The sequence below is a fragment of the Hypanus sabinus genome, chromosome 8, assembly GCF_030144855.1.
Source record: "Hypanus sabinus isolate sHypSab1 chromosome 8, sHypSab1.hap1, whole genome shotgun sequence".
Taxonomy (NCBI): domain Eukaryota; kingdom Metazoa; phylum Chordata; class Chondrichthyes; order Myliobatiformes; family Dasyatidae; genus Hypanus; species Hypanus sabinus.
In genome coordinates, this window is record NC_082713.1 from 140,639,228 (window position 1) to 140,665,490 (window position 26,263).

At 38.1% G+C, this 26,263-nt stretch overlaps 1 protein-coding gene across 2 annotated transcripts; it reads right to left on the reverse strand.

Moving 5' to 3' along the window:
* LOC132398495 (RIB43A-like with coiled-coils protein 2) lies at nt 1-26,074 on the reverse strand. 2 transcript variants are annotated; one of them, XM_059978018.1, is made up of 8 exons: nt 25,963-26,074; nt 25,724-25,882; nt 24,971-25,052; nt 23,119-23,463; nt 21,447-21,565; nt 15,600-15,827; nt 6,491-6,657; nt 1-2,813 (listed from the first exon to the last, which is right to left on the reverse strand). In XM_059978018.1, the coding sequence occupies exons 2-8, from the start codon at nt 25,838-25,840 to the stop codon at nt 2,732-2,734; spliced, it is 1,140 nt and encodes a 379-aa protein (XP_059834001.1). In that variant the 5' UTR covers nt 25,841-25,882; nt 25,963-26,074; the 3' UTR covers nt 1-2,731. The 2 variants fall into 2 exon arrangements, with proteins under 2 accessions (XP_059834001.1, XP_059834002.1); XM_059978019.1 differs by having other exon boundaries at nt 26,003-26,060.
* Between the last annotated feature and the right edge of the window lie 189 nt (nt 26,075-26,263).

Here is a 26,263-nt window from a genome sequence, read left to right on the forward strand (position 1 = left end):
CTTCATGAGATAAAAATCCATTGTCTGTCTTTACTTCCACTTTTCTCCATGCTCCACCCATGCTTGAACATCAGAAACTGAAAAGTAAACATATGATGCTCCTAAAAAGGCATTATATTTTTTGGAATGTCACACAATGTTCATAATAATTAGATTTATCTTGGCAACACACACAAAATGCTGGAAGAACTCAGCAGGCCAGGCAGCATCTAGGAAGAGTACAGTTGATGCTTGGGGCCAAAACCCTTTGGCAGGTTTATCTTGATCAGCTCTAGATTACATTGCACAGGAGCTCTGAATTGAAGAGAGTACCCAATACGAAAGTGCAGAACTGAGAGAAAGTGGATTCTTCTTCTTCTTCTTCATCTTGTAAAATTTAATGGCGGTTGGCAGACCAACACAAGGTGCATTAATGTCACCTACTAAATTGGACTGTGGAGCAAAGAGACAGAAAATACACCCACTAAATTCTCCCCCACAAAAAACTTAAATAATTTCAAAAAATTTAATACTTTTCAGAAAAGTCAAATATGCACTAATATACATTACGATGGCAATGCTATCCTAACAAATTTTCCATGCTAAGCTGTGTCTGCCCCAAAGGTCTCAATTTGGCAATTAGATTTGAACCTCATGGGACTGCAATCAAACAATATAAACTGGATCATTTATTGAAGTGTACTCCCTACAAATGCCCATAACGTGCATATAAATTCTGAACAAGGAATTACTCAACTTATTAAAGTGGATTCAAGAATGGCTGATGGATAAATAATAGACTGTTAGGTTAGCAAACACTGGAAAGCAATTAAAGGGAATGGGAGAATTTGAGCTGTAATCTTCCAGACAAAAAGGTGTTCTAGACAGACCATGAAATACATCTTTGTTTATAAGTGCAAAACAAGTGCATTAACATTTTTATGCTATGCTCACCTCCACACGTGACTCTATTGACACTGCTGTCTGCAAGAAGTTTGTACATTCTCCCCATGACCACGTAACTTTCATCCAGGGGTTCCCAGCAGAATTGATACTAGGTTGGTGGTACTGTAAAGTGTTGTGTTAACAACTACACTACCATGCTATATGTATATGAGTATAACCTAAAGATGATAATTGAACTGGTTTTGCACTTATAAGCAAAGACATATTTGACAGTCTGTCCAGAACTTTTCATTCTTAAACTAAAGCTGTAATGCATCAACTACTGCCCTGAATAATTGCTGAAGCTCATAATGCAAAAATTCTGATTCGTAATGGTGCATTTTGGTATTGTGGCAAGATACCAGAATGCACAAAATTACATGTAATTTTGGTGATTAAAACAAGCTCACAAGAAATACAGAAACAAAAGGCGATTAACCACATAAAAAGATACAGATGATGCATGCAGCCACATTCTTGTCTAATGGAGAAAGTGTGAGAAAATATTAAATTACCTGAACGCAATCACAAATACCACAGACAGTTTACAAATAATTAAATGGATGACACTGATAGTCAATGGACAGTATTGTTTCTCATGTTTGATCTGAGATTGGAAATCACTATAGGAGCCATAGGTCCTATACTGGAACTAGAAAAGATAAGAAAATACTGTACTAATGGGTTGCAGACAAAATTTAAGAATTAACCAAAGATTATGGAGTTAGAAACAGAGGTTTGTGAACATATCTAGTGAGAGTACAAAGAAAGGAATATGTTTATGTTATAACAGAAACAAGCATTTAAAAAATTACTGGTGAGATAAATGAAGGATTACTTCATGTGCCAGGGACACTTATCAGCTCTGACAAGAATCAGCAAAGCTTTTCAAGTTTATACAAGCAGTACTACTCCTTTGTAATGGAATATGCATGAATTATTGCCAATGTATTTAGCAAGGGAATTAAAGGGAAATTCTAGAAACTCTAACAGAATAACAAATAATTGAGTATTTCACATATGTTCATTCTCTTATTTGAAAATGCAGATATGTTGCTTACATCTGCCTTGCTGTTGAGTTACGTAGGTTTTACACTTCTAAAATTTTCCACATTGCACCGCGACAGAAGAATTGCAGTGTATGCCAGAATGGAAAGTATGCTGTCTCGCCACATGACACGAGGATTTTTTTAGTCCTTCATATATTGTAAAATTTCTCCATTTATTGTTATTCTACTAGGGAGCAGACATTTTAGGTACAATTATTTTTAACTACCAAAGTAGTTGAAATAAACAAAAATTATGTTTCTATTCAATTCTTAATCTCTTTTGTAAATACTTTAGAGAAAAGACGTAAAGCTAGAGACTAATTAGTTAATCTCAGTTGTAATCTGTTAACTGTAGATTTCATTATGAGACAGTTGGGCGGAGGCAGCTGTTTAGCATCATCTGACTGCCAAATTACAGACCAGATCACTATTGTTCTTATACCATGGAAGATTTGATTTCCATAAGTTAAATTAAAATGTTTTTATTTGAAGTATTAAAGGGTTCAAAACATCATTTGTAAAAGAACAAAATTACATTAGCCCTTCATTTTTTCAGTTATCTCTGGTTAATATAACAAATCATTCAAAGATAAAAATTGCTACCCTTCTGCTTTTTTAATTCTTCTACAGTCATTAAATATTTAACAAAACATTGTTTTCTTGACGATTTTTTCAATAGGAAAGTATGATTTATGTGAAAAAATCTACATAAATACTTCAAAAACGTAAGGGTGTAGCAGAAGTCAAACTTATCCATCTTAGCGGCTGGTTGTGTTGAACTGATCAAAGTATTTGGCAGTTGGAACATTCACATAGACCTCATTTTTGAGAAATCTCTCCCTGAAAACAAAAATGTATTCATCATTTAATTTTATTTGTGAGCCAGTTGCCTATAATACACATGCTTAGAAGTTCATTCCTCCCTGGAAGTATTGTGCACACCATGTAGTCTTTACAGGATTATTATACTCTGCTTCAGAAGTTAATTACATTTAAGCTAATGGGCACCATAATTTCTGTTTCTGCTCAAATTGAGGGGAAAAAGCTGTGAAACTGTCCATAGCTTTGCAGTGCCACTTTCTTTTCAAAGGGGAAAATTACAAACACTTGTACATAAATTTAATTTGTTTACTTTCAGATATATTAACAAAATCATTCTATCTTTTTCTTAACTATATTATGAATCCTCCCATATAGACTAGAAATAAGCCCCTATTAATGTCTGTGAGATAGTCCTCTTACTTGTCTTGACATACTGGATTAATCGGTACACAAAAATTAAGTCTTCAGTGTCCAAAATGGGTTAGATGATAAGCCCATAAGACAAAGGAGTAGAAATAGGCCAAGTGGCCTATCCAGTCTGCTCCATCATTTGATCATGACTAATTTATTATACCTCTTAACCCCATTCTCCTGCCTTCTCCCTATAACTTTTAATGCCCTTACTAATCAAAAACCTATCAATCTGCACTTTAAATATACCCAATGACATGGACTCCAAAGACATCAGTGGCAATAAAGTCCACAGATACATATCCTCTGGCTAAAGAAGTTCCTCCTCATTTCTGTTTAAAAAGGACTTTCTTGTATTCCAAGGCTGTGCCCTCTGTCCCTCAGTAAATTATGAAATATCTTACAGATTTAGGGACATATATAAAAGTGCGCCAATTCACCAGTAAAATTAATTTTCCCTTGGTCTCTTTGGAAAAGCCTTAAGCTACAACAACAACACTGCATCCCTTCTCTACAAGCTTATCACATTCTACACGTTTCCAACAGAAGGGGATTAGAGTGTCACCATCCATCCTGACCATCTCCAATGCACCCGGGCTCATCATCACCATTACGGACACAAGATCATTTGTCCAGAGAATAAGCCTGTTGAAAGTGGCTGGCTCAGAATGTGTCTCTGACCATGCCTTTAGATCCTACAGAGAAGAGCTGGCAAGGCTATTTGCAGAAATTTTTAACTTCTGCCCACTTCAATCTGAGGTTCCTACTTGCTTTAATATTACCACCATCATCCAGGTATCTAAGAAAAACAAGGTAATGTGCCTTAAAGGCTACTGCCCAGTAGCTCTGAGAAACTGGTCAGTAACATGAGAGGACAGAGTTTTAAGGTGCTTGGAAGTACGTACAGAGGATACGTCAGAGGTAAGTTTTTTTTACACAGAGAGTGGTGAGTGTGTGGAATGGGCTGTTGGCAATGGTGGTGGAGGCAGAGGGTCCTGGATAGGTACACGGAGCTTAGAAAAATAGAGGGCTGTGGGTAATCAGAGGTAATTTCCAAAGTAAGTACATGTTCGGCACAGCATTGTGAGCTGAAGGGCCTGTATTATGCTATAGGTTTTCTATGTTTCTATGGTCATGACACACATTAACTTCAGCCTCCCAGACAACCTTGATCCACTGCAATTTGCCTCTAACCAAACTATATCTATGGTAGATGTTATTTCCCTAGCGCCATACTCATTTTTAAAGCATCTGAACAGTGATGACTTATATGTTAGGTGGCTGTTTATTGATTACAGTTCTGCATTCAAATATTCCAAGCAAACTCATGTCTAGACTCCTTAACCTGAAATTCTACACCACCATTTGCAACTGGATTGACCCCCTCCACCCCCTCCCACCGACAACAGACTGCAATCAGTAAGGATTAGCAGCAATACTTCCACCATGATTATTCCGAACATCGGCACCTCACATGGCTGTGCCTTTAACCCACTACTCTGCTCCCTATATACTCACGACTGTGTGGCCTGAATCTATCACCATCTACAGGTTTGCAAATGATACCACTATAGTGGGCCCCATCTCAAATAATGATCAATCTGAGTACAGGAAGGAAATGGCCTAGTGACATGGAGTCATAATAACAATCATTCCCTCAGTGATAGCAAAACAAATGAGCTGGTCATTGTCTTCAGGAAGGAGGTCACTGCATATGCCTCTGTTTACATCAAAGGTGCTGAGGCCAAGAGGGTTGAGAGTTTCAAGTTCCTAAGAATAAACATCACCAGTAGCTTGTCCTTGTCCAACCATGTGGTTGCCACAGCCAAGAAAGCTCACAAGTGTCTCTACTTCCTCAGAAGACTAAAAAAATTTGCATGCCTGCTTTGACCCTCACCAATTTTTTTCAATCTACCACTGAAACCATCCTATCTGGGTGCGCTGTGGTTTAATATGGCAACTGCTCTGCCTGTAATTGCAAAAAACTTCAGGAAGTTGTGGACACAGCTCAACACATCACAGAAACCAGCCTCACCTCTGTAGGCTCTGTCTACACTTCTTGCTGCCTCGGTAAAGCAGCTAGCATAATCAAAGATCCCACTCATCACATTCTCTCTTTTCCCTCCTCCCATTAGGCAGAAGATACAAAGGAATGAAAGCATGCACCACCAGACTCAAGGATAGCTTCTATCTGCTATAATTAAGACTATTGAATGGTTCTGTATTATGATAAGATGGATTCTAGACCTCACAATCTACCATGTTCTGACCTTGTACTGTATTAATCTACCTGCATTGCACTTTCCCTGTAGTGTAACACTTCATTCTGCACTCTTCTATTTTATCTTATACAACCTCAATGCATTGTTGTAATGAATTGGACTTTATGGACGATATGTAAGACACGTTTTTCACAGTACCTCAGTACATGTAACAACAATAAACCAATTTTCCAATTTAGAACTCTCTCAATGTTTTTGGCATGATAGCTAAAGGAATTGGATCAAATTGGAGAAATTAACCTTATTAACCATTCTACACCAAACATATTAGGATGACACAATGGTGCTGCGTATGGTATAGGTGTCTCAGAGCTCCAGAAACCAGGCTAACACCTAAACCCCAAAGTGGAGTTGCACTTTCTTCCCAAATGCTCCAGTTCCCTCCCACATCTGAAAGACATGCTGGTTGTTGGGTTAGTTTGGCTACTGTAGATTTACCTTAGTTCAGATAGCTGGTAGAAGAATTAAGAGTGTACTAACAAACATTTGTAAAAGAATAAGTGGGGGAATGGATTTATTCAGATAAGCCTATAGAGTAGATGAACTAAACAGCCTCTTGCTATGTTTTAAGAGGTATCACAGTAGCACAACTAACTATTGGAGCTGCCACTTCAAAGCTTGAGTTCAATCATCACTCTAATGTCATCTGTATGGAGAGGGCATGTTCTCCCTGTGGCTGTGTGGGCATCCTGAGTACTTGAGTTTCCTCCCAAAGCCATGCAGATTGGTAGATTAAAGGGTCACTGTAAATGACCAAGACTGTAGGTAAGTGGTAGAATCAGAGGAAGTTGATAGGGATGTGGGAAAAATAAAATGGGATTAATGTAGGATTAACTTGGTATTCAATGTGGGGTTGATGGGGCAAAACTGTTTCCGTACTTTTGAATCTATTACACTGATTTTAAAAATAATATTGTTCCTGTTTGTTTCTCTACTAATGCAAGAAGAAACCAGCCAGTCTTTGAATTTTCAGAACTTTAGATGCAGACTTAAATCACTCACCGTTCTTTGTGGTTCTTACATAGTAGCATGTTCTGACAATCCATTTCTTTCCGTAGCTGCCGCTGTACTCGCTGTTGGTGCCGTTCAAGAAGCACAGAGGCTCGGGCATCATTGATCCGTAGCCTGTCCCATTCCGCATTACGCTGACGTTCCTCTTCCTCCAGTCTCTATGTATAGACAAGTTATTTTCTTTTCAGTAACTTCCAGTTTTATTTCTCAGTGCAGTTGTGTTAATGTGATTTTAATTTTTGATATTAATAGTTACTAAATAGAAAAAAAAGTGATTGGATTTTTTGTATTTACCTGCATTTTATTTCATGCGTCCATCAGAAAGAGCATTAGATTCAAGACTCGATTATTTATCCCAGCCACATCAAACTATACAATGAAATGCTTTGTGTTTACAACCAACACTGACACTAATTAATTCATCATTAATTTAGTATTCCAAATTATTAATTCATTAATTCAGCCTTTATTCTTCAGCACAAAAAAATTGATGCCTGCTTTCAGATACCTGCGATTTGTTGAATTTCATAATTATACAGTAGTCACCTAATGCAGCAGCATAAAAAATATTAGAAAGACTGTACTATGGAAACAAATTTTTAATAATCTGCCTTTGCAAAGTTACAAGCTTAATGAGCTAAGATACAGAATTTACATCAGAATGTCCCTAATCATAGAAGTTAGCATTTTGTATGAAAATGTGCTTTTTGTTCCAATTGTATTCTTTCTTGTAAACTTTGTGTTTAATTTATGTTTTTATTTTGAATGCTGCTTATATGATGCTACGTGCCTGTGACACTGTAACAAGTTAACTTGCCACCTGCGCACACATGGACTTGTGCATATGACCCTAAATTCTATTTTGACTTTTGATTTCGAAGATAAAACCAAAGCTAATTAATTCATCTTGCTTTATTCAGATTACAAATATATGGTATGACCTCCAATTCAACTCATCCACTTAAATGGTTCTATTGAAAAAGGAAAAAGTAATAGCTAATCAATTCAAGGATCACTTAAAGGCAATAAAAACATGCTCTAATGTATTATAATGAACTTGAGATTCAAAATACGGTGGAATCTTGAAATTTGTGCGCAGCAATATCATGCAAGTTCTTATGGGAAGTTTTTTTGTTGTTGTACATTCACAGCAATATATAAGTAATATATATTACATGAACAGTCAAATATTCCACAGGCCAATGACTCTCTTGGTGCAGATAAAAAAAATCTCAATATACGCTCAGCTCTTTACTTATGTATCTTGTACAATAATCTCATTTTCTATAAAAGCCAATTCAAATACTAATTCACTAATCCAGTGGGTATCATATGAACACATCTTCAACCCAGCTGATCAATCCTTCCAATGTGGATGTCTTGCACTATGCGTGAAAGCTAGAACTAAGTTCTGGATTGTAGATGGCATACTTGGAAACTCTTTGGATTCAACCCACTGTCTTTGGTAACCCACAACATTTAATAAGGTATTAGGATCCAGATGAACTCAGGGCCCAAGTCTTTCTTCACTTTGTTTCACAGGTAGACATGCACTAAAGAAATATTCTCACTCTAAAACTGGAGACTCCAAACGCAAATTTGTGTGTGCTGTAGTGTTTCTGTGTAATATTTTTATTAAAAAGACACCAAGATTGGAAGGCTGGAATCACATCAAACTTGCTTAATCAAGTCCAAAACTGGCTTGATAAAACCAGGGTAATTATTTGTGCTTTTACTTGTCCTGACAGTTTACTGGAGAATGATGTGTGGTAAAATTTTTCTTTTAATTTCTGGAGCTAAATATCTGTAGGAATAGCAAATGCTGACATTGCTGAGGTAGTAACAGAACATCTAGAAAATCATTGAGTTAATATGGTTTTATGAAAGGGAATATGGTTGACAAATTTACTCGAGTTCTTTGTGGATGCAATTATCAAGGTGAATAACAGATTAAATTCACTTGGCACTTAATAAGACACCAGATAAGGGTGCGTAGGTTAGGAGTAATATACTGGCATAGACACTACAAAATATCTAGTGAGACCTGGTGATCACGGTATGTAAAACAGTAAAAGTTAGCTTGCTGGTACAGCAAGAATTAGGGAGATAAATGGAATTCCGGCCTTTATTGAAAGAGACATAGCATATAAAAGTAACAAATTTTGATGCAACACCACAAGAATGCTGATGTGATTAGATCTAGAGTACTGTTTATAGTTTCCATCTCCATTTTTGTGGAAGATTCTGCTTATACCGTAGGCAGTGCAGAGAAGGGGCATGAGGTTTATTACTGAGATGAAAGGATTAGTGTATCAAGAAGACTGGGGCATATATAGTACACATAAATGAAGTGATCTTATTTAAATATATAAGATTCAGAAGGGAGTGACAGGGTAGATACTGAGAAGATTTTCCCCAAATGCAGGTATCCGAGAGCAGGTGCTAAAAGGGGTAGCAGAGATAAGGAGAAATTTCATTTCTCAGAGAGAACTGATCCTTTGTAATTCTCCACCTTAAAGAGCTGTGGAGGATAAATGATGGACAATATTCAAAACAGAGAAACAAACCATATTTCCTTCAGCCAGATTTTTATTGAGTGACATGTACGATGCTGGAAGAACTCAGACAGTCAAGAGCATTAATGGAGGAAAATGGACAATTGATGAAACTATTCACCTGAACTTGATCAGATCTGGATTTCGTCTGCCTAGATCAGGGGTTCCCAATCTGGGGTCCACAGACTCCTCAATTAATGGTAAGGGTCCATTGTATAAAATAAGTTGGGAACCTCTGTTGTCAACTTAAAATGCTGAATATTCATTTGATGCTATCTGACCCACTGAGTTTGTCCACTACGTCGAGTGTCACTCCAAATTTCATCTGCTTTCTCATGTCCAGATTCTTATTGAATGTTAGAACAGATTCAAGGGTTCCACTTGCCTACACTTGCTTATGTTTGCATATTTAACTCACTAAAATAAATATAAAGGAATATGTGGAGAAAACTGCAGCTAGGGTCCAATACTTAAGTGTTGAATGCTGTAACCAAACATATGTACCTTATCAAGCAACACACACAAAATGCTGGTGGAACGCGGCAGGCCAAGCAGCATCTACAGGGGGAAGCGCTGTCGACGTTTCAGGCTGTGACCCTTCGTCATGACTAACTGAAAGGAAAGATAGTAAGAGATTTGAAAGTAGAAGGGGGAGAGGAAAATGTGAAAAGATAGGAGAAGACCGGAGGGGGTGGGGTGAAGATGAGAGACGGACAGGTGATTGGCAAGAGGGATACAGAGCGAGAGAAGGGAAAGAATCATATGATGGGAGGCCTATGGAGAAAGAAAGGGGAAGGGGAGCATCAGAGGTAGATGGAGAACAGGCAGAGTGATGGACAGAGAGAGAAAAAAAACAAATATATCAGGGATGGGGTAAGAAGGGGAGGGGCATTAATGGAAGTTAGAGAAGTCAATGTTCATGCCATCAGGTTGGAGGCTACCCAGCCGGTATATAAGGTGTTGTTCCTCTAACCTGAGGGTGGTTTCATCTTGACAGTAGAGGAGGCCATGGATAGACATATCATAATGGGAATGGGATGTGGAATTAAAATGTGTGGCCACAGGGAGATCCTGCTTTCTCTGGTGGACAGAGGTTAGGTGTTCAGCAAAACGGTCTCCCAGTCTGTGTCGGGTGTCACTAATAAATAAAAGGCCATACCAGGAGCACCGGACGTAGTATACCACACCAGCCGACTCACAGGTGAAGTGTCGCCTCACCTGGAAGGACTGTCTGGGGCCCTGAATGGTGGTGAGGGAGGAAGTGTAAGGACAGGTGTAGCACTTGTTCCGCTTGCAAGGATAAGTGCCAGGAGGGAGATCGGTGGGAAGGGATGGGGGGGATGAATGGACAAGGGAGTTGCGTAGGGAGTGATCCTTGCGGAAAGCAGAAATGGGGGGGGGGGGGAGAGGGAAAGATGTGCTTGGTAGTGGGATCCCGTTGGAGGTGGTGGAAGTTGCGGAGAATTATACATTGGATCCAGGGGCTGGTGGGATGGTAGGTGAGGATGAGGGGAACCCTATCCCAAGTGGGGCAGTGGGCGGATGGGGTGAGGGCAGATGTGCAGGAAATACATGGATAAACATATCAGAATGGGAATGGACATGGATAGGTTGGGTAGCCTCCAACCTGATGGCATGAACATTGACTTCTCTAACTTCCGTTAATGCCCCTCCCCTTCTTACCCTATCTGATATATTTGTTTTTTTTTCTCTCTCTGCCCATCACTCTGCCTATTCTCCATTTCCCTCTGGTGCTCCCCCCCACCTTTCTTTCTCCCTGGGCCTCCCATCCCATGATCTTTTCCCTTCTCTAGCTCTGTATCCCTTTTGCCAATCACCTTTCCAGCTCTTAGCTTCACCCCACCCCCTCCGGTCTTCTCCTATCATTTCGCATTTTCCCCTCCCCCTCCTACTTTCAAATCTCTTACTATCTTTCCTTTCAGTTAGTCCTGAAGAAGGGTCTCGGCCTGAAACGTCGACAGCGCTTTTCCCTATAGATGCTGCCTGGCCTGCTGCGTTCCACCAGCATTTTGTGTGTGTTGCTTGAATTTCCAGTGTCTGCAGATTTGTTTGTGTTTGTCATATTTACCTTTTCTTTTACTTTCCAATTAACATCAACAAGAATCATATAGGAATTCAGATATCAACAAATTTTATGAGAAGCAGTAAAATCTCAGCTTTGTATGTGAAAAGGTACAGCATTTGCAAACTTCAGTGAGTCTGTACACAAGGTACATCCCATTACACAACAAAGTAGCAATTGGTACAGTTAACTCAAATGTAGCAAATTATAAGGTAGGCATTAACATGGACTAATAGATACGGAAAAGTACTAGGTTTGGATAAACTCTCCATAAACTCAAGATTATTTTTGTAACTGCAAGCATACCAATAAATTACTGTGTACACAAGGATCTTATCAGAACTGAACTTTTTTTCCACTTAGTCTTTTTTTTAAGGACAGATTTCATACATGGGTTGATTACATGATATTGAAGTAAAGGAAAGAGGGTGCAGAACAAAATCATAAATAATTGTGGACATATTGTTGATAAAAGTATTCTAAATTGAATATTATATTTATATCGATAAATCAAAGAATATTTTCTTTAAATTTGAATCCTCAAATTATATTGATTAAATCATTTTAATTACTTTGTGGCTGGATCTGAAATATTGTTTTAAATTCTATTAAACCATGTATCTTTAGAGTAATACAATTATTCATCTTGATCACAAAAAGTTATCTATATTTAATATATCAATCTATACTGTAAACTTCAAAGTAAATTTATTATCAAAAACATATATATCACCATATACATACAACCCTGAGATTCATCTTCTTCCAGGAGTTGTGGAACAGGTGAGTGAAGTTATCCTGTCTGGTCCAAGAGCCTGATGGTTGAAAGGTAATAACTGCTCCTGAACCTAGTGTAGTGGGCCCTGAAGCTCCTGTACCTTATTCCTGATGGCAGCAGTGAGGAGACAGTATGGTCTGGGTGGTGGGAGTCCTTGATTTCACATTTTAAATCATATGCCAGTGATATTAAACCTAATTCTGATTATGAATGCTGTTTTGGTGGGGAGGACTTTACCTGCGATGGACAGGGCCGTAACCACTACTTTTTACAGGATTTCCCATTCAAGGAGATTGGTGTTTCCATACCAGGCCTTGATGCAATCAGTCAATATACAGTCCACCACACATCTATAAAAGTTTGTCAAAGTTCTAAATGTCACGCCAAATCTTCATAAACTTGTAAGGAAGTAGAAGCGCTGCCATGCTTTTTTTGTAATTGCACTTACGTGCTAGGCCCAGGACAGATCCCCTGAAATGATAACACTAAGGAATTTAAAGTTACTGATCCGCTCCACCTCAGATCTCACATTGAGGACTGGCTCATGAACTTCAGTTTCCTACCGCTAAAGTCAATATCAGCTCCTTGGTCTTGCTGACATTGAGTGAGAGGTTGTTGTTGTGACACTACTCAGCTAGATTTTTAATCTCCCTTCTATATGCTGAATTGTTACCACCTTTGATTCAGCCAACAGCAGCAGCATCAACAGAAACTTAAATATGGAATTTGTGCTATTCTTAGCCACATAGACATAAGTATAAAGCGAATAGAGCAGAGGGTTAAGTATGCAACTTTGTGGTGGACCTGTGCTGATGAAGATTGTGGAGGAGATGTTGTTGCCAATCTGAACTGATTACAGTCTGCATGTGAGGAATTTGAGGATCCAATCGCACAAGGAGGTATTGAAGTCAAGGTCTTGAAGCGTATTGATTAGTTTTCAACACCGAGCTGTAGTCAATAAAGAGAATCCTCATGTATGCAGCTTTGTTGTCCTGATGTTCCAGAGTTCAGTGAAGAATCATTGAGATGGCACCTGCTATGGACCTGATGCTCCAGTAAGCAAATAGGAGCGGATCAAGTTGCTTCTCAGGCAAGAGTTGATATGTTTCATCACCAACCTCTCAAAACACTTAATCACTGTGGATGTAAGTGCTACTGGACAATAGTCAGTGAGGCAGGTTGCCACGTTATTCTTAGGCACCGGTATAACTGAAGCCAGCTTGAAGCAAGTGGGCACTTCAGACTGCCAAAGTGGGAGATTAAAGCAGCTTATCAGCTCAGGTCTTTAGTACTAGCGAGTTACCCAATCTGGACTAGTTGCTTTCTGTGAGTTCACCCTCCTGAAGGATGCTCTCATGTCAGCCTCAGAGGCTGAATTCACAGGGTCATCAGGGGTTATGGGCGTTCATGAAGGTTCCTCCATGTTTTGACAGTCAAAGCAAGCATGCAAGGCATTGAGCTCATCTGGGAGCGAAACCTTGTTGATACCTATGCCACTTGGTTTCACTTTGTAAGAGGTAATAACATTCAAGCCTTGCTTCAGCTGTCAAGCATCCTTCAGTAATTAAAATTTGGTCTGGACTTGCCACTTCACAAGAAAAATGGCTTTCCGGAGATTGTAAGTGGACTCTTGTATTTTACTTCGTCACCAGACCTGAACGCCAATGATCTGGCCCTCAGCAGATTGCAGATCTCGTGGGTTCATGCAGGGCTTCTGGTTGGAGAAAGATACGGAATGATTTTGTGGGGACACACCTGTCTACATACTGCTTCTATAAAGTCCATGAAAAACATGGTGTATTCATTCAGGTCGTCTAATGAGTCCTTGAACGTGGCCCAGGCCACTGACCTGAAGTAATCCCGTTGCCACTCCTCCGCCTCCCTTGACCACCTCTTTGTTACCCTTATCTCTGGAACCTTGCTATTTAGCCTCTGCCCATATGCAGGTAGGAGAAGGACAGCCAAATGATCAGATTTCCCGAAATGCGGTCTTGGCCTGAAACAATAGGCATTCCTTCTCATGGTATAGCAGTGGTCGAGTGTGTTGGAACCCCTGGTGCTGCAGGTTACATGCTGATGATAGAAGGGCAGAGGTATCACAAGTGCGTCAGTTTTTGGTGTTATATAAACTGTGGTCAGGATCACAGAGGAGAACTTTCTCGGTAAGTAGAAAAATCAGTACCTAATCATTAGATGTTCCAGGAAGATTACAACAAGACCGCCACATCCAAGTACCACAGTAAGTTTATAATGAAATACAGACTTCCATCTTTTGCCTTCTCTGAATCAGCAGTGCATTCAATCCTGTATATTAAGAAGCCTTCGGAACTTACTGACATATCCAGCATGTTTGAAGTGAGCCATGTCTCTGAGCAACATAGAACACAGCAAATCCTCTGATATAGCTCTCTTGCCTTTAGGTCCTCAGTCTTGTTCTTCAGCGACTGCATATTTCCTAACAAGATGCTGGGTAAAGGAATTTTCATTGCTTGGCATTTCAGTATGGCTTGCAGTCCTCCCCTCCTCCCTCTTCTTGCCACTTAAAGGTGCTGTATCTGCACACTTGAGAGTTAAGTCCACAAAGTCCTTCAGAAGATCATGAAATCGTTAGTTCATTAAGACGGTTCAAAAGTACGTTGCTTAAAGGGAAATTGCAGGCTGCAGATTGCAGGTAGAGTAATTTAGAAAAGGTATATTTAGAAGTTTTGTACGCAGCCCGCAACATGTCACCATAATTCACCAGTGCCAACTTGGGAGTAGGAATATAATTGGAATGTAGCACTTGAAAATGTCCCTCATTAACCAATCAAGATCTTAGCTATGCTCTAAACATGTACTGGTTGAATTGTGATATTTTTGAACTCTACTGATAAAAGTCTACAATTGATTAAAAGACTTTGATCTTCCTTACCATCAATCACACACAAAAGGAAACATAGCTAATAACTCAGCATGGTGGAACTTGTTTTTCTTTTTCTGTGTTCATTTACTACTCTTCTCATTCTACTGCATAACTGTAAGCCATCAGAGCATTCCATGAAAAATTATTCTCATATATAACTTCTCATCATAGTCACCTACTCTAAGTTGAAAGGATATCTACTGAAAACTAGTTGAGGTATCAACCTTTTGGAAAATATCTGATTTCCCAGTACGGAAAGTTTCAATACCAATAAACTGCTTATACCAAATATTCATAAATAGATTGATATAACAGTTGTACACTTTCTGCAATTTTTGTAAAGCTCAGAATGATTTAACAATATTACTTACTGTGCTTAGTGAATGTATAGTGACATCATTTGGTGTTTACTACTGGTGGGAATATGGACAATATATTTTAAATGTTGATTCTTCTCTATTCTCGAAGATAGATGATGACACCCGAGACTATCTGATTTGGCCTGTGACTTTGAGTTACAAAGGATAGTAAAAATAATCAGAGTTTGTTAATCCCACAAGTGACTTAATGCTGTAAAGATGTGTATCTGTCAGGCATGAAAGGCAAATTTGGCTTCATAATAAAGTATCCAGCTGCCATTCGTTATCTAGAATTATACACAAGGAATGATCAAACCACTGGAAATCTTCATTCACAGAAAAGGTGAACAAAATTAAGACAGTTTACAGTTAAAGCCCAGAATTGGCAATCACTAACATATCTTAATTGGCAATCACTAATACCTTTCTCTCCTGGACTTGCTGTTTCTGTTTTTGAATGATATCATCCACTTGATCTTGTGTCATTCCTTTCCAACGATCTACAATTACACGATTTGGTCCAAATGCACTTAATGCCTGTTTTGGATTTTCCGTTAGCAAATCACTGTGTAGGTGGTTTTCAATTTCAATTAAATTATCTTCTTGCACATTTTGTTCTTCCAGCTTTTGCCTTGTAGCCTTTTCAGTTGCCTAAACCACAATAAAGTAAAATTTTACATTTTAGAACTTTTTAATTTCCTTTACACGAAACATGGGAGAATCATAAAGAATGACTGGCCTCCCCATTTCATTTAGTTGATCTAGCATTAAATTTGGTTGATATTATGAAATCGACAGCATCAGATATAGCCCTGAATTAGCCTAACTTCCTTTCCACCGATGTCAACAGGAAGATAAACATGGCATATTCTATGCAGCCAATTAAACTTACCCAGTTTTATATACCCCCAGCATTAATGTTACTCCTTTCAATTGCTCTCTACCACTAAAAATCTTCTTCTCTTGATGATTCTTAAGGCACATTTAGTTACTTGTGAGATTGTACTTGGAATATTGCGTGTAGGAAGGATGTCACTAAGCTGGAAAGGGTGCAGAAAAGATTCACAAGGATATTACTGGGTATGAACAGCCTGAGTTACAAGGAGAGGCAGGACTGGCTGTCGCCTGAAGTGGAATCTTATAGAGAAATATAAAATACATGAAGGGATTGATGAGGTAAATGGCCAGTCTTTTTCCCAGACTTAAAAACGACCCAGCAAGCAACTTTTCTCACAGATAGGGTAGTGGGTATAATGAAACAAGATGCCAGGTACTGGTTATCCATATGACCAATACCAAACATTTGAAAGCTATTTAGACAGATACATGGATAGGAAAGAGTTAGAGAGATGTCGGTCAGACACAGGTGAATGGGACTAGCTCAGTTGGCATGGACAACTTAGGTCAAAGGACCTGTTTCTATACTGTAAAATTCTATGACTCTATGATACAACCTCAAATTAGACTGGGGAGAAAATTGTCTTCATCAAATAACTTTTCGACTCAAAAAGAAAAGTCACTCTAGTAAGGACCTCTCCATTTCTGCACTTCTTGGATCTGCACTTCCTTGTCACTTGCCTAGACTAATTGTTAATCCTCTTATTAGACATACACTGAGAATATGGGCTCAGTTCAGAAAATATAATGGCCTTCATGGTTTCTCCCTCTCTCTACAAAATCATCTTTTCCTACCTTCTATGCAAGACGCAACATTTCATGATTGGTACAGAAAGGGCATTAGGCACTTTGAAGAGCTTTTCATAGATAATCATTGTGCAACCTTTCAACAACTGCCTGCAAAGTTTAACCTACCTAATACTCATTTCTTTAGATATCTTCAAATTAGACATTTCATTAACTCTTTAATATCAAACTTTCCTGAGATGCCTGAGAAAAACATTGTGGACCTGTTTCTTTATATTAATGCATTGGGTAAAGGTTTAATATCTACTATTCGTAATAAGTTAGTGATCTTGAGGCGTGCCCTCTTTGATAAAATTAGAGTGCCTGGGAGCATGATTTAAATATTTCTTTATCTGATGTGGTTTGGGATTCAATTCTTAAGTCAGTTAACTCAACCTCTTTATGTACTCGCCACTGCCTTTTGCAGTTTAAGGTTGTACATAGGGCTCATATGTCTAAAACTAAAGTATTGCGGTTTTATCCTGACATTAGTCCCATTTGTGACAAGTGTAAAGGGGGTGGGGCTTCTCTTATTCATATATACTAGGCTTGTCCTAGTCTAGAGAAATTCTAGAGAGAAATTTTTTAATCCCATATTCTTAATTGCCCCTTAGAACCTAACCCTCTGATTGCTCTTTTTGGCACCTTGGGTGAAGTAGACATGCATTTGAGACTGACTAAATGTCGAACATTATCTTTTGTCTCTCTTTTGGCTGGACGGTTAGTTCTTCTTAGGTGGAGAGATGTAGCCCCACCCACTCATGCTCAAGGGCTTAGTGATATTATGTCCTGCTTAGACCTTGAAAAGATTCATTATTCACTTCTCAATTCGGACATAAAGTTTCATAAGGTGTGGGGACCTTTTCTTGAATACTTTCATAACTCCTCTTTAGATTAAGTTTATCCTTTCTTTGTACTATAATCCCTTACTTCCAGCTTTTTTTCTGTAAGTTTTACTGTTTTTTTGATGTGAATTACATTATAGTTTTGGTAGTAGGCATTATATATATTTTTATATATATTTACAGCTCTGTGGGGTTGAATGCTTCGATTAATTTTTCTTTTACATAGTGGTTTCTTTGTTGTTGTATTTTAGAAACTCATCAAAAATTAATAAAAAAAAGTCACTATGATGGCACCAAATCCTGTGTGTTCAGTTTACCCCTAGAAGCACTTCTGCTACCAAATAAAGCTTTGGTTTCTTGCAATGCCTGAATAAAGAAATTCCCCCTCATGTTACCTTTAAACTTTTGCCTCCTAACTTTCAAATCATATCTTCTTGTTTGAATGTCCCCTACTCTCAACGGAAAAAGCCTATCCACGTCAACTCTATCTATCCCCCTCATAATTTTAAATAGATCCACTCAACCTTCTACACTCCAAAGAATAAAGACCTAACTTGATCAACCTTTCTCTGTAATGTAGGAGCTGAAACCCAGGTAACATTCTAGTAAATCTTCTCTGTACTCTCTCTATTTTGTTGACATCTTTCCTATAATTCGGAGACCAGAACTGTACACAATACTCCAAACTTGGCCCCATCAATGCCCTGTACAATTTTAACATTACATCCCAACTCCTAATTTCAATGCTCTGATTTATAAAGGCCAGCATACCAAAAGCTTTCTTGCTGGAGTGGACTTGGGGCTGGTCCAAAACTTCAGGCCAGATTGACGCAGTGTGGCTTGAGAGCAAATAATAAACTGCTGTTTGACTGACTTAAGTGCCGAGCTAGATTAAGAGGACTAAAGTGTTGAGGATGAGGGTGAAGGTTATCGGCATTCACCTGTTACGAAGGTGAAGCAACTCTGAGGGGCTGAAGGGTACAAAGTCGCCCCCTCCTTTTTGAGAATCACAAGATTGCTATTAATTCAGGTCTGAGACCCAGGAAATGAGAGAGAGACACTCAGAATACACAAGGTTTGGAATGTGTCCTGACCTCAGCGGGACGGAACCACTGATAACGGCCATTGTCTCTTGGAGACGGAATTGTGTATTGAGTACTATACTATTCGTTGAAGCCCTCAGGGGACAACCAGAGTGGTCTGGTTGAGGGATTGCATCATCCCAACCTGATTGACATCTGAGACCCCGTGAGTAAGGATAAAAGAGGGTCTGGGGAACAACCCCTTCAGACACACCAGGAGAAACGCTAGAAATCCTGTGATAGCGGTTTATAGCGAAAGCCGGTGAGAGCTCGTGTGCGTCCTCCCTTGCCAGGGTAGCGGGCTCATCACGGAAGAACGGTTTAGCTAAAGGAGAGGTCACAATTGAACGGCCACGGCAACAAGACACCTGACGGATCAAAATCATAAAGGAAGGTTGGAAAAAAATCCGTAGCGGTAACTGTTCCCATCCTATCTCTCTCCCTCTCTCTCTCTCTCTCCCCAACAATTGCAACACAGCGGTCCCTAACGGCTGCAGCCTGCATGAACTGAGTGAACTTTATATTTCCATCGGACAATACATTATCCCCTAGACAACGATAAAGCTTATTTCTTATTATTATTATACCCGCACTTTTAGATTTAGTATTGACGACGTATATTATCTGTATATTTGCATTGATATTATTTTTGTGTATTTTTACTAATAAATACTCTTAAAAATAGTATCATCAGACTTCAACTGACGCCTCTATCTTTGCTCGTAAGTGACCCAGTTACGGGGTTCGTAACACACCTCAGCACTGAACCTGGCGCTGTGCCTGTTCACTTACTTTTGGGGACTCCTCAGTTCATGTTCTGTGGATTGTTTGTTTATTTTTTTATGATTTTCTCAATTTATCCTCTTTTTTCATACATTGCCTCTATGCCTATCTTTGTGGTATGGGCTTTTTCATGAATTCTATTGTGTTTCATTGTTTTGTGGCAGCCTGTAAGAAGACGCATCTCAAGGTTCCTTTAGATATACATACTTCGATAATAAACGTACTTTGAACTTATTTTAACACCTATAAGATGCTAAGGTGGCATGATAGGGTAGATGCTGAGATGCTTCCATTAGTGGGAGAATCTTGAACGAGGGGGGACTTAGTTACAAAACAAGGAGATAATTTAAAATGGATGTATGTGGTAATTTCTTCTTGCATGGGGTGGTGAATTTCTGAAATTCTGTACAAAACAAGTACAGATTACTGGAGGTTTTTAAAAAGGAAGCAGATAAATCTTTGATAGATGTGGGAATTGATGGCTACTTAAAACAAACAAACAAACAAACAAACACACACAGGTCAACCAAAATTGTGTTGTGTGATAGGGCAGGCTTCGGGGACCAGGTGGCCTGTTCCTGCTCCCAGTTTCTTTTTTCTGCTGTTTTACCTTTTCTTTCAGAGTCACTCTTAAAATTAGAAAGTGATTATTCATTGAAGTGGAGCAGAAGCCAAGGTAGAAATTCAAAATCTCATAATTTAGCCACAAAACTGAATTAATACAAACACTAAAATAATTTTTTTGAATTATTTATGTGTAAATCATCCCTAAATTGATGTAAATCCAGAGCTGCTTGCACAAATGATCACTGTGCTGCTCATGTTAGCCTGTCTGAAACTTACTCAGCATCAGGTCCGGTTCATACAACGTCCACTTTCTTTCTTACTGATATAAATTGGAACTCCAAAATAGAACCTATGATATTTGTAGATCACTCAATATTACTGGAAGCATACTGAACCGATCTGTTGCAACCATTAACAGTTAAAGGTACAGTTAGCTGTTAACAGTGGATATCATTGGCAGCTTTATAAGGTCTACACACACATGTTAAAACTAAGACTGTTTTCTACACTTTTTAGTTGCTGATACACTCATTCAATGTTTCAAACCTTCTTCTTTTCAGTGATGAATCCTTCCAATGGTACAGATACAAATGCTAAGCAAGTACAAGAAAATGTTTTTATTCCCCTCTCTCTCAAAGCTACCCCATCTCCCCAAGTAGTCATCTTACAACCACCCAACCCCTACTACTTCCATAGCCATCCCTCTCCATGATAAACAGAGAAGGTCCTCTTCACCAATATATCAGTTCCCCTCAAACCACAATCCCCACGTCTTTCTGTCCCTTAATACCGAATTAATGGATTTTCCTTGACCATTTCACTTTGGGTCTCAGATGCTGAATTTATCAAAGACATGCCCTATAAACATCGTCTAACTAATATGTCTTTATTGACACCAAGCAAATTAAGTATAGTTTAATGCTTTTTTTATTCTATCTTCTGCTGATGACTTTGATTCTGTTGATATTCAACTTATTGTCCTCAAAATATTTGGCTACAAAATACAATACTGTCCTGCACTGCATCTTAAATTTATTTTGTTAGTCTTTCTTTCCACCACTTTAGAATTCTGTTCACATTCACTGTTTACTGAAAATGGTGATACCTCTTATCTCCAAACTTCTACTCTATTTTTTACATCAATAGCTATTAAAGTTATGAAACCTGTTCTTAACAATCATATTGTCTTGTGACATAATCATTCTGCCTTAAATCATAATTACCAGCGTGATCACATGGGGTCATGAGAATGAAGCAAAACAAATGCACATTGACCCTTGATCTATGATTAAAAAGACTAAATTTGAAACCTGTGCCCTATTGAAATCCTTTGTTGCTACAGTAACAGCTCTCCTAGTGTCTTCTTCCATTTGTTGCAATTCACAAACTCTTCGGTCCAAAGCTGTCCTATTCTTATCATAGAATTTATCTGGAAAAGGAGCAAGATAAATTAAATAAAAATCAAGATCAGAATCAGAATCAGGTTTAATATCACCAGCACATGTCATAAAATTTATTAACTTTGTGGTAGCAGTACAATGCAATACATGATGACAAAGAGAGGAAGAAAACTGTGAATTACAGTAAGTATTCAAATTTTTTTCTCTCTATTAAACCACTTAACTTTCAATAAATTTTGCTAAATGTTTTTAAGGACGGCATAGCAATGAATGGAAATTACACTTTTCTAATGTGATAGAAGGTGACATTACTTAAGGTCGCAGTCTGAATTAGAAAATGTACCTTGCATAAATTCCTACACAGGGAATATTCAAGTTATGTTCAGTTTATCATATTAATTTTCATTCTTTGATGAGACATAAAATCAAATACATTGCTCCTTGTTCTATTTATGCAGTATGATTTTTGCTTTGTGTTACACAAGTAGTAAGGCAATACACACTGAGAAATCATTGTAGCTTTGTGATAATATCTAATCAAATAGATGAAATGAACAGAAAATGCTGCAAAGTTCATTGATGATTCTTTAAACTGTGCAGAAAACAATCAAGAATCCTAACCAACAATTCTCCGGTAATTTAAAACAAAAGCATACTTATTGCTCATCTCAGTTTTCTGTGGGATATTTTTGCTACATTTAATTAGAATCACAGTTGTTAAAAAAGAAAAGTAGTTAATTATATATGAACTCCCTTGATATTTCTTGAGGTAATCTGGAGAGAACTATATCAATACATGCTCTCTTTTTCCCTGTTCTTTCGAAGCTTCTCTCCTTCAGATGTCTCTGCAGAAAACCGTTATTTCCTTGCCTTTGTATGAAAAGTTGAAAGTGTGTCTTGCACCATGAGATGTAAATCATTGAAAAACATTATGTGCCCAAATCAAGGATTGATGAAAGAGGCTTTATAAAGGCCTCTACTGGTCTGGACCAGAACTAAATCCAGAGGCTCTAATCCACCTGATCTTCAAACAATATATTCTTTCATTCAAGTTCATCTTAAATCTGTTGAATCTATGGAAGTACTTACCGTACGTTGAGTTAGGTATACTATACAATGTACCCATGAAAAATCTGCACATCTCAAAAAAAAAATCTCTTGGTAGGCCAAGGAAATTAATTCGCTCTATTTGGATGACTTTATAGCAAGACTTAGTCCTATCCAAATATCCTTTCTAAACCAGGAAGTAGATTTGAACAGAGGGGAGTTCATCAGTGCCTGCAATCAGTTGAGAATTACCTCTGGCGTACTTTTCAACAGAAACAGTATGCGACAAGGGTCCATAATTATATGGAATGAAGCAACAATGTCTAAATAAAAAAAGAGAACTAAATTATTAAATAAAAACTATATGTTAATACTACAGCATACTGGAATACAGCTGGTCTCTATGTTCTCTTTCAAAGCAGAACTGAACAGATGAAAGAGATGTGATAGAAAATGTGTGAATACCTCTTGATAATTGTTACATGTAAAAATTATTAATATCGCTGAGCTAAGTTTTATCTGTAATTCTACTAACCTGCAAGCTTCTGCTCTTCCAAAGCATTCTTTAGTTCTTGCTGCTGTTCAAACGACCATTCCCGGATTTGTTCTTGTTGACGCCTAATCCTTTCTTGCCGATTTAAGTCTTCACCAGTAAACATCTGAATGCTAGACACTGTACAACGAGGATCATTGTCTGAAATTCGGGCTGGGACATCCTTTTTTAAAGCCTGTGGATCATTCAGATCAAACTCACGGCGTGTTTCAGGCTTCTGATAGGCCAGACGAAATTCAGAAATAGCCTTGTTTAAGTTAATCATATCATGTTTGTATCGCTCATCAAGAAGGCACATTGTTTGGTCATGTCGGATCAAATCTTTCGCTGCAGCAAAATATAAGAAAAGTATATTTTACACAGGGAGAGGCTGACGTCACAGCACAAGTTGAGTGAACCCATTCAGTGCTTGGAAAACGCACTTCATGCTCCACATCAGCCTACCATCCTCCCCTCTGGACTCAACCAAATAAACATGGTCCTACTGCGCACTGCCATACTGGGCTGAGAGACCTCTAACAGGATTGCTAATGGGTCTGCTTGGTCACTGCCCACCACTGTCAGTGCTAACATTGCGTATCCTGTGACATTCAAAAGCGAGGTTTATTTTTTGAATCATGATCTCTCATGGAACCCCTGATGACCGTGGAACCATGGAAATCCAGTTGAGAAACCCTACTCTAGATTTATATACAGTTTTCAGAACTAGAATCAGATTTAATATCATTGGTATATGTTGAGAAATTCGTTCACTTTGTAGCAGCAGTACAATGCATTGCAATAATAAAGAAAAAGCTGTGAATTACAGTGAATATATATAGTAAGTAGTTAAGTTAAATATGTGGTGCAAAAATAGCAATAAAAATGGTAGGGAGTTAGTGTTCATGGGTACAATGTCTATTCAGAAGTCAGATGGCAGAGGAGAAGAAGCTGTTCCTGAATCATTGAATGTGTGCTTTCATCTTCTGCACCTCCTTCCTGATGGTAGCAATGAGAACAAGGCATGACCTGGGTGATGGCAGTCCTTAATGATGGATGCTGTCTTTTTGAGACCTCACAATTTGAAGATGTCCTGGATACTATGGACTGTGGTATTTAAGATGGAGCTGACTAATTTTACAACTCTCTGCAGCTTATTTCGATCCTGTATCCTGTGCAAATAGCACCCCGCCCCCACCAATACCAGACTGTGATACAGACAGTTAGAACGGTCCATCTGTAGAAATTTTCAAGTGCTTTTGTAGACATACTAAATCTTTTCAAACTTTTAGCCTTCAATTTTCCTCAGAAATTCTAGTATTATTGCAATAAAATGTCAGTTGGATTGAGAAAGTGTGTATTGATGGTGAGAAAAGAAAGAGAGGGTTAAACATGCCTACAGTGCACAAATTGAATAAGGACTCACTCCCAGCAGACTGTACTTCCTTTTCCACCAGACATAAATTCTGAATTGGTCGGGAATGAAAAGTGTTTTCCTTACCCACTTTTCATCAGCACCCACATGGAACTGAGTGTAAAGTGCGTTTGCTAGACACTGAAGATGGAAAAAGGTGTGTAATATTCTGCCAGATTCTAATAAAAGTTCTAAAGAAAATGTAATTTACAAATGTGTATATATCTGACACCATATATCCTATAATGACTGAGTTTCTAAGTTGTTTTCTGTTTTACAGTGTAACCAAAGAAAGATCAATGATTTATTATGACCAGACCATTACAAACATTTAAATGGAAAAATGGTGGGAAAAGGCAAAACTAGTATATTAGGCACCTAATCATTTGGATTGAATCTTGAACTATTATGCTGTAATCAAGAATTTATTTTTAAACTTACCATAGGCAGCATGTTTACTAGCCTCTGTCCCTTCCTGAAGTTTCCTATCTTGGACTTGAGCATCCAATGCCTGCTGATCAATCTTGGAAAAAACATACACTTACAAATAATTGTACAACTCTCTTTCAAACTGCTATGGTATATCCCCATTCTGTATATCCAAAATAATGTTATTTGTAATGCAATCATGATTTGGTGATGTCAAAAACTGAGCAGTGTCAAAATCATTTTGTCTTATTAATAAATACTAAAAAAGTAGAACGACTTAACATTATATGATGATATATTTTCTACACTTTTTCTTGGTTCTTTTTTTCAAATCACTTGATATTATTCTGTACTTTATTATTAGTCAAGTCTGCACACTCTGAGCGTGTTTTAAATGCTTCTGCTGTAACAAAAGAATTTCCCACGAATTCAATAATTTATTATTATTATATGCAATTGTAAACCATTCTTAAATTTACACATTGTTTAAACAGTATTTACAGCACATATTGTTGAAAACATTTTTGTATTCACGATGTGCCAATTTCATACATCAATTATTTTCAAATGATAGCAATTTTTTTAAAAGTTCAAGCATTAACTGATGTTGAAAAGATAAAAATGCCTTTATGACAGCTATATAATCCTCTGCAACTTAATTGTCTTGCTTTCAGAATTTTTGTAACAAAATACATTTCATATTAACTGCTCTTTATAATCCCCTACAACAATAATTGGAAAAAATGTGTAATTTTCTACACATACCCCAATTGTCCTGACTCTGGTATTAAAAACTCTGTTTTTCCTCTGAACTTCCACATCTCTTCTTCGTGCAATTATAGCCGCCTCTTTCAGATCCACTGGACCATCCAGCTTGTGCATCTTTTTTCGGAGTTCAAGGAAGTTTTCTTTATTCCCCTAAATCTAGTGAACAAAAAAGCAGATTAAACGTATGTAATTCGAAAGGAAGCAATCTTTTAAAAACAAACTTACCAGTGACTTACGATTTATTATCTGCACCACGACAGATCAATGCACAATTACCTCTTTTTTTTCCTTCGCATGCCCAAGTTTACATCGCGTGTACGCGACTGAAACTGTTGCTAGGCAATCAGAGGTGGGGCGAGAGCTCTTGGATATTCTCGCGATATTCTTTCATAGCCTCGCTAGTTCTCGCGCTGCCTGCTGCCTGCTCCCTCCCGCGTTTATTGTCGGTGTAGTTAGAGGTGTGACGCCATTTAAAGGAGCGTGGTTCAGTCAATGAGGAGAGGTGTTCCACCCTCTGACGACATTGTACATTAAATA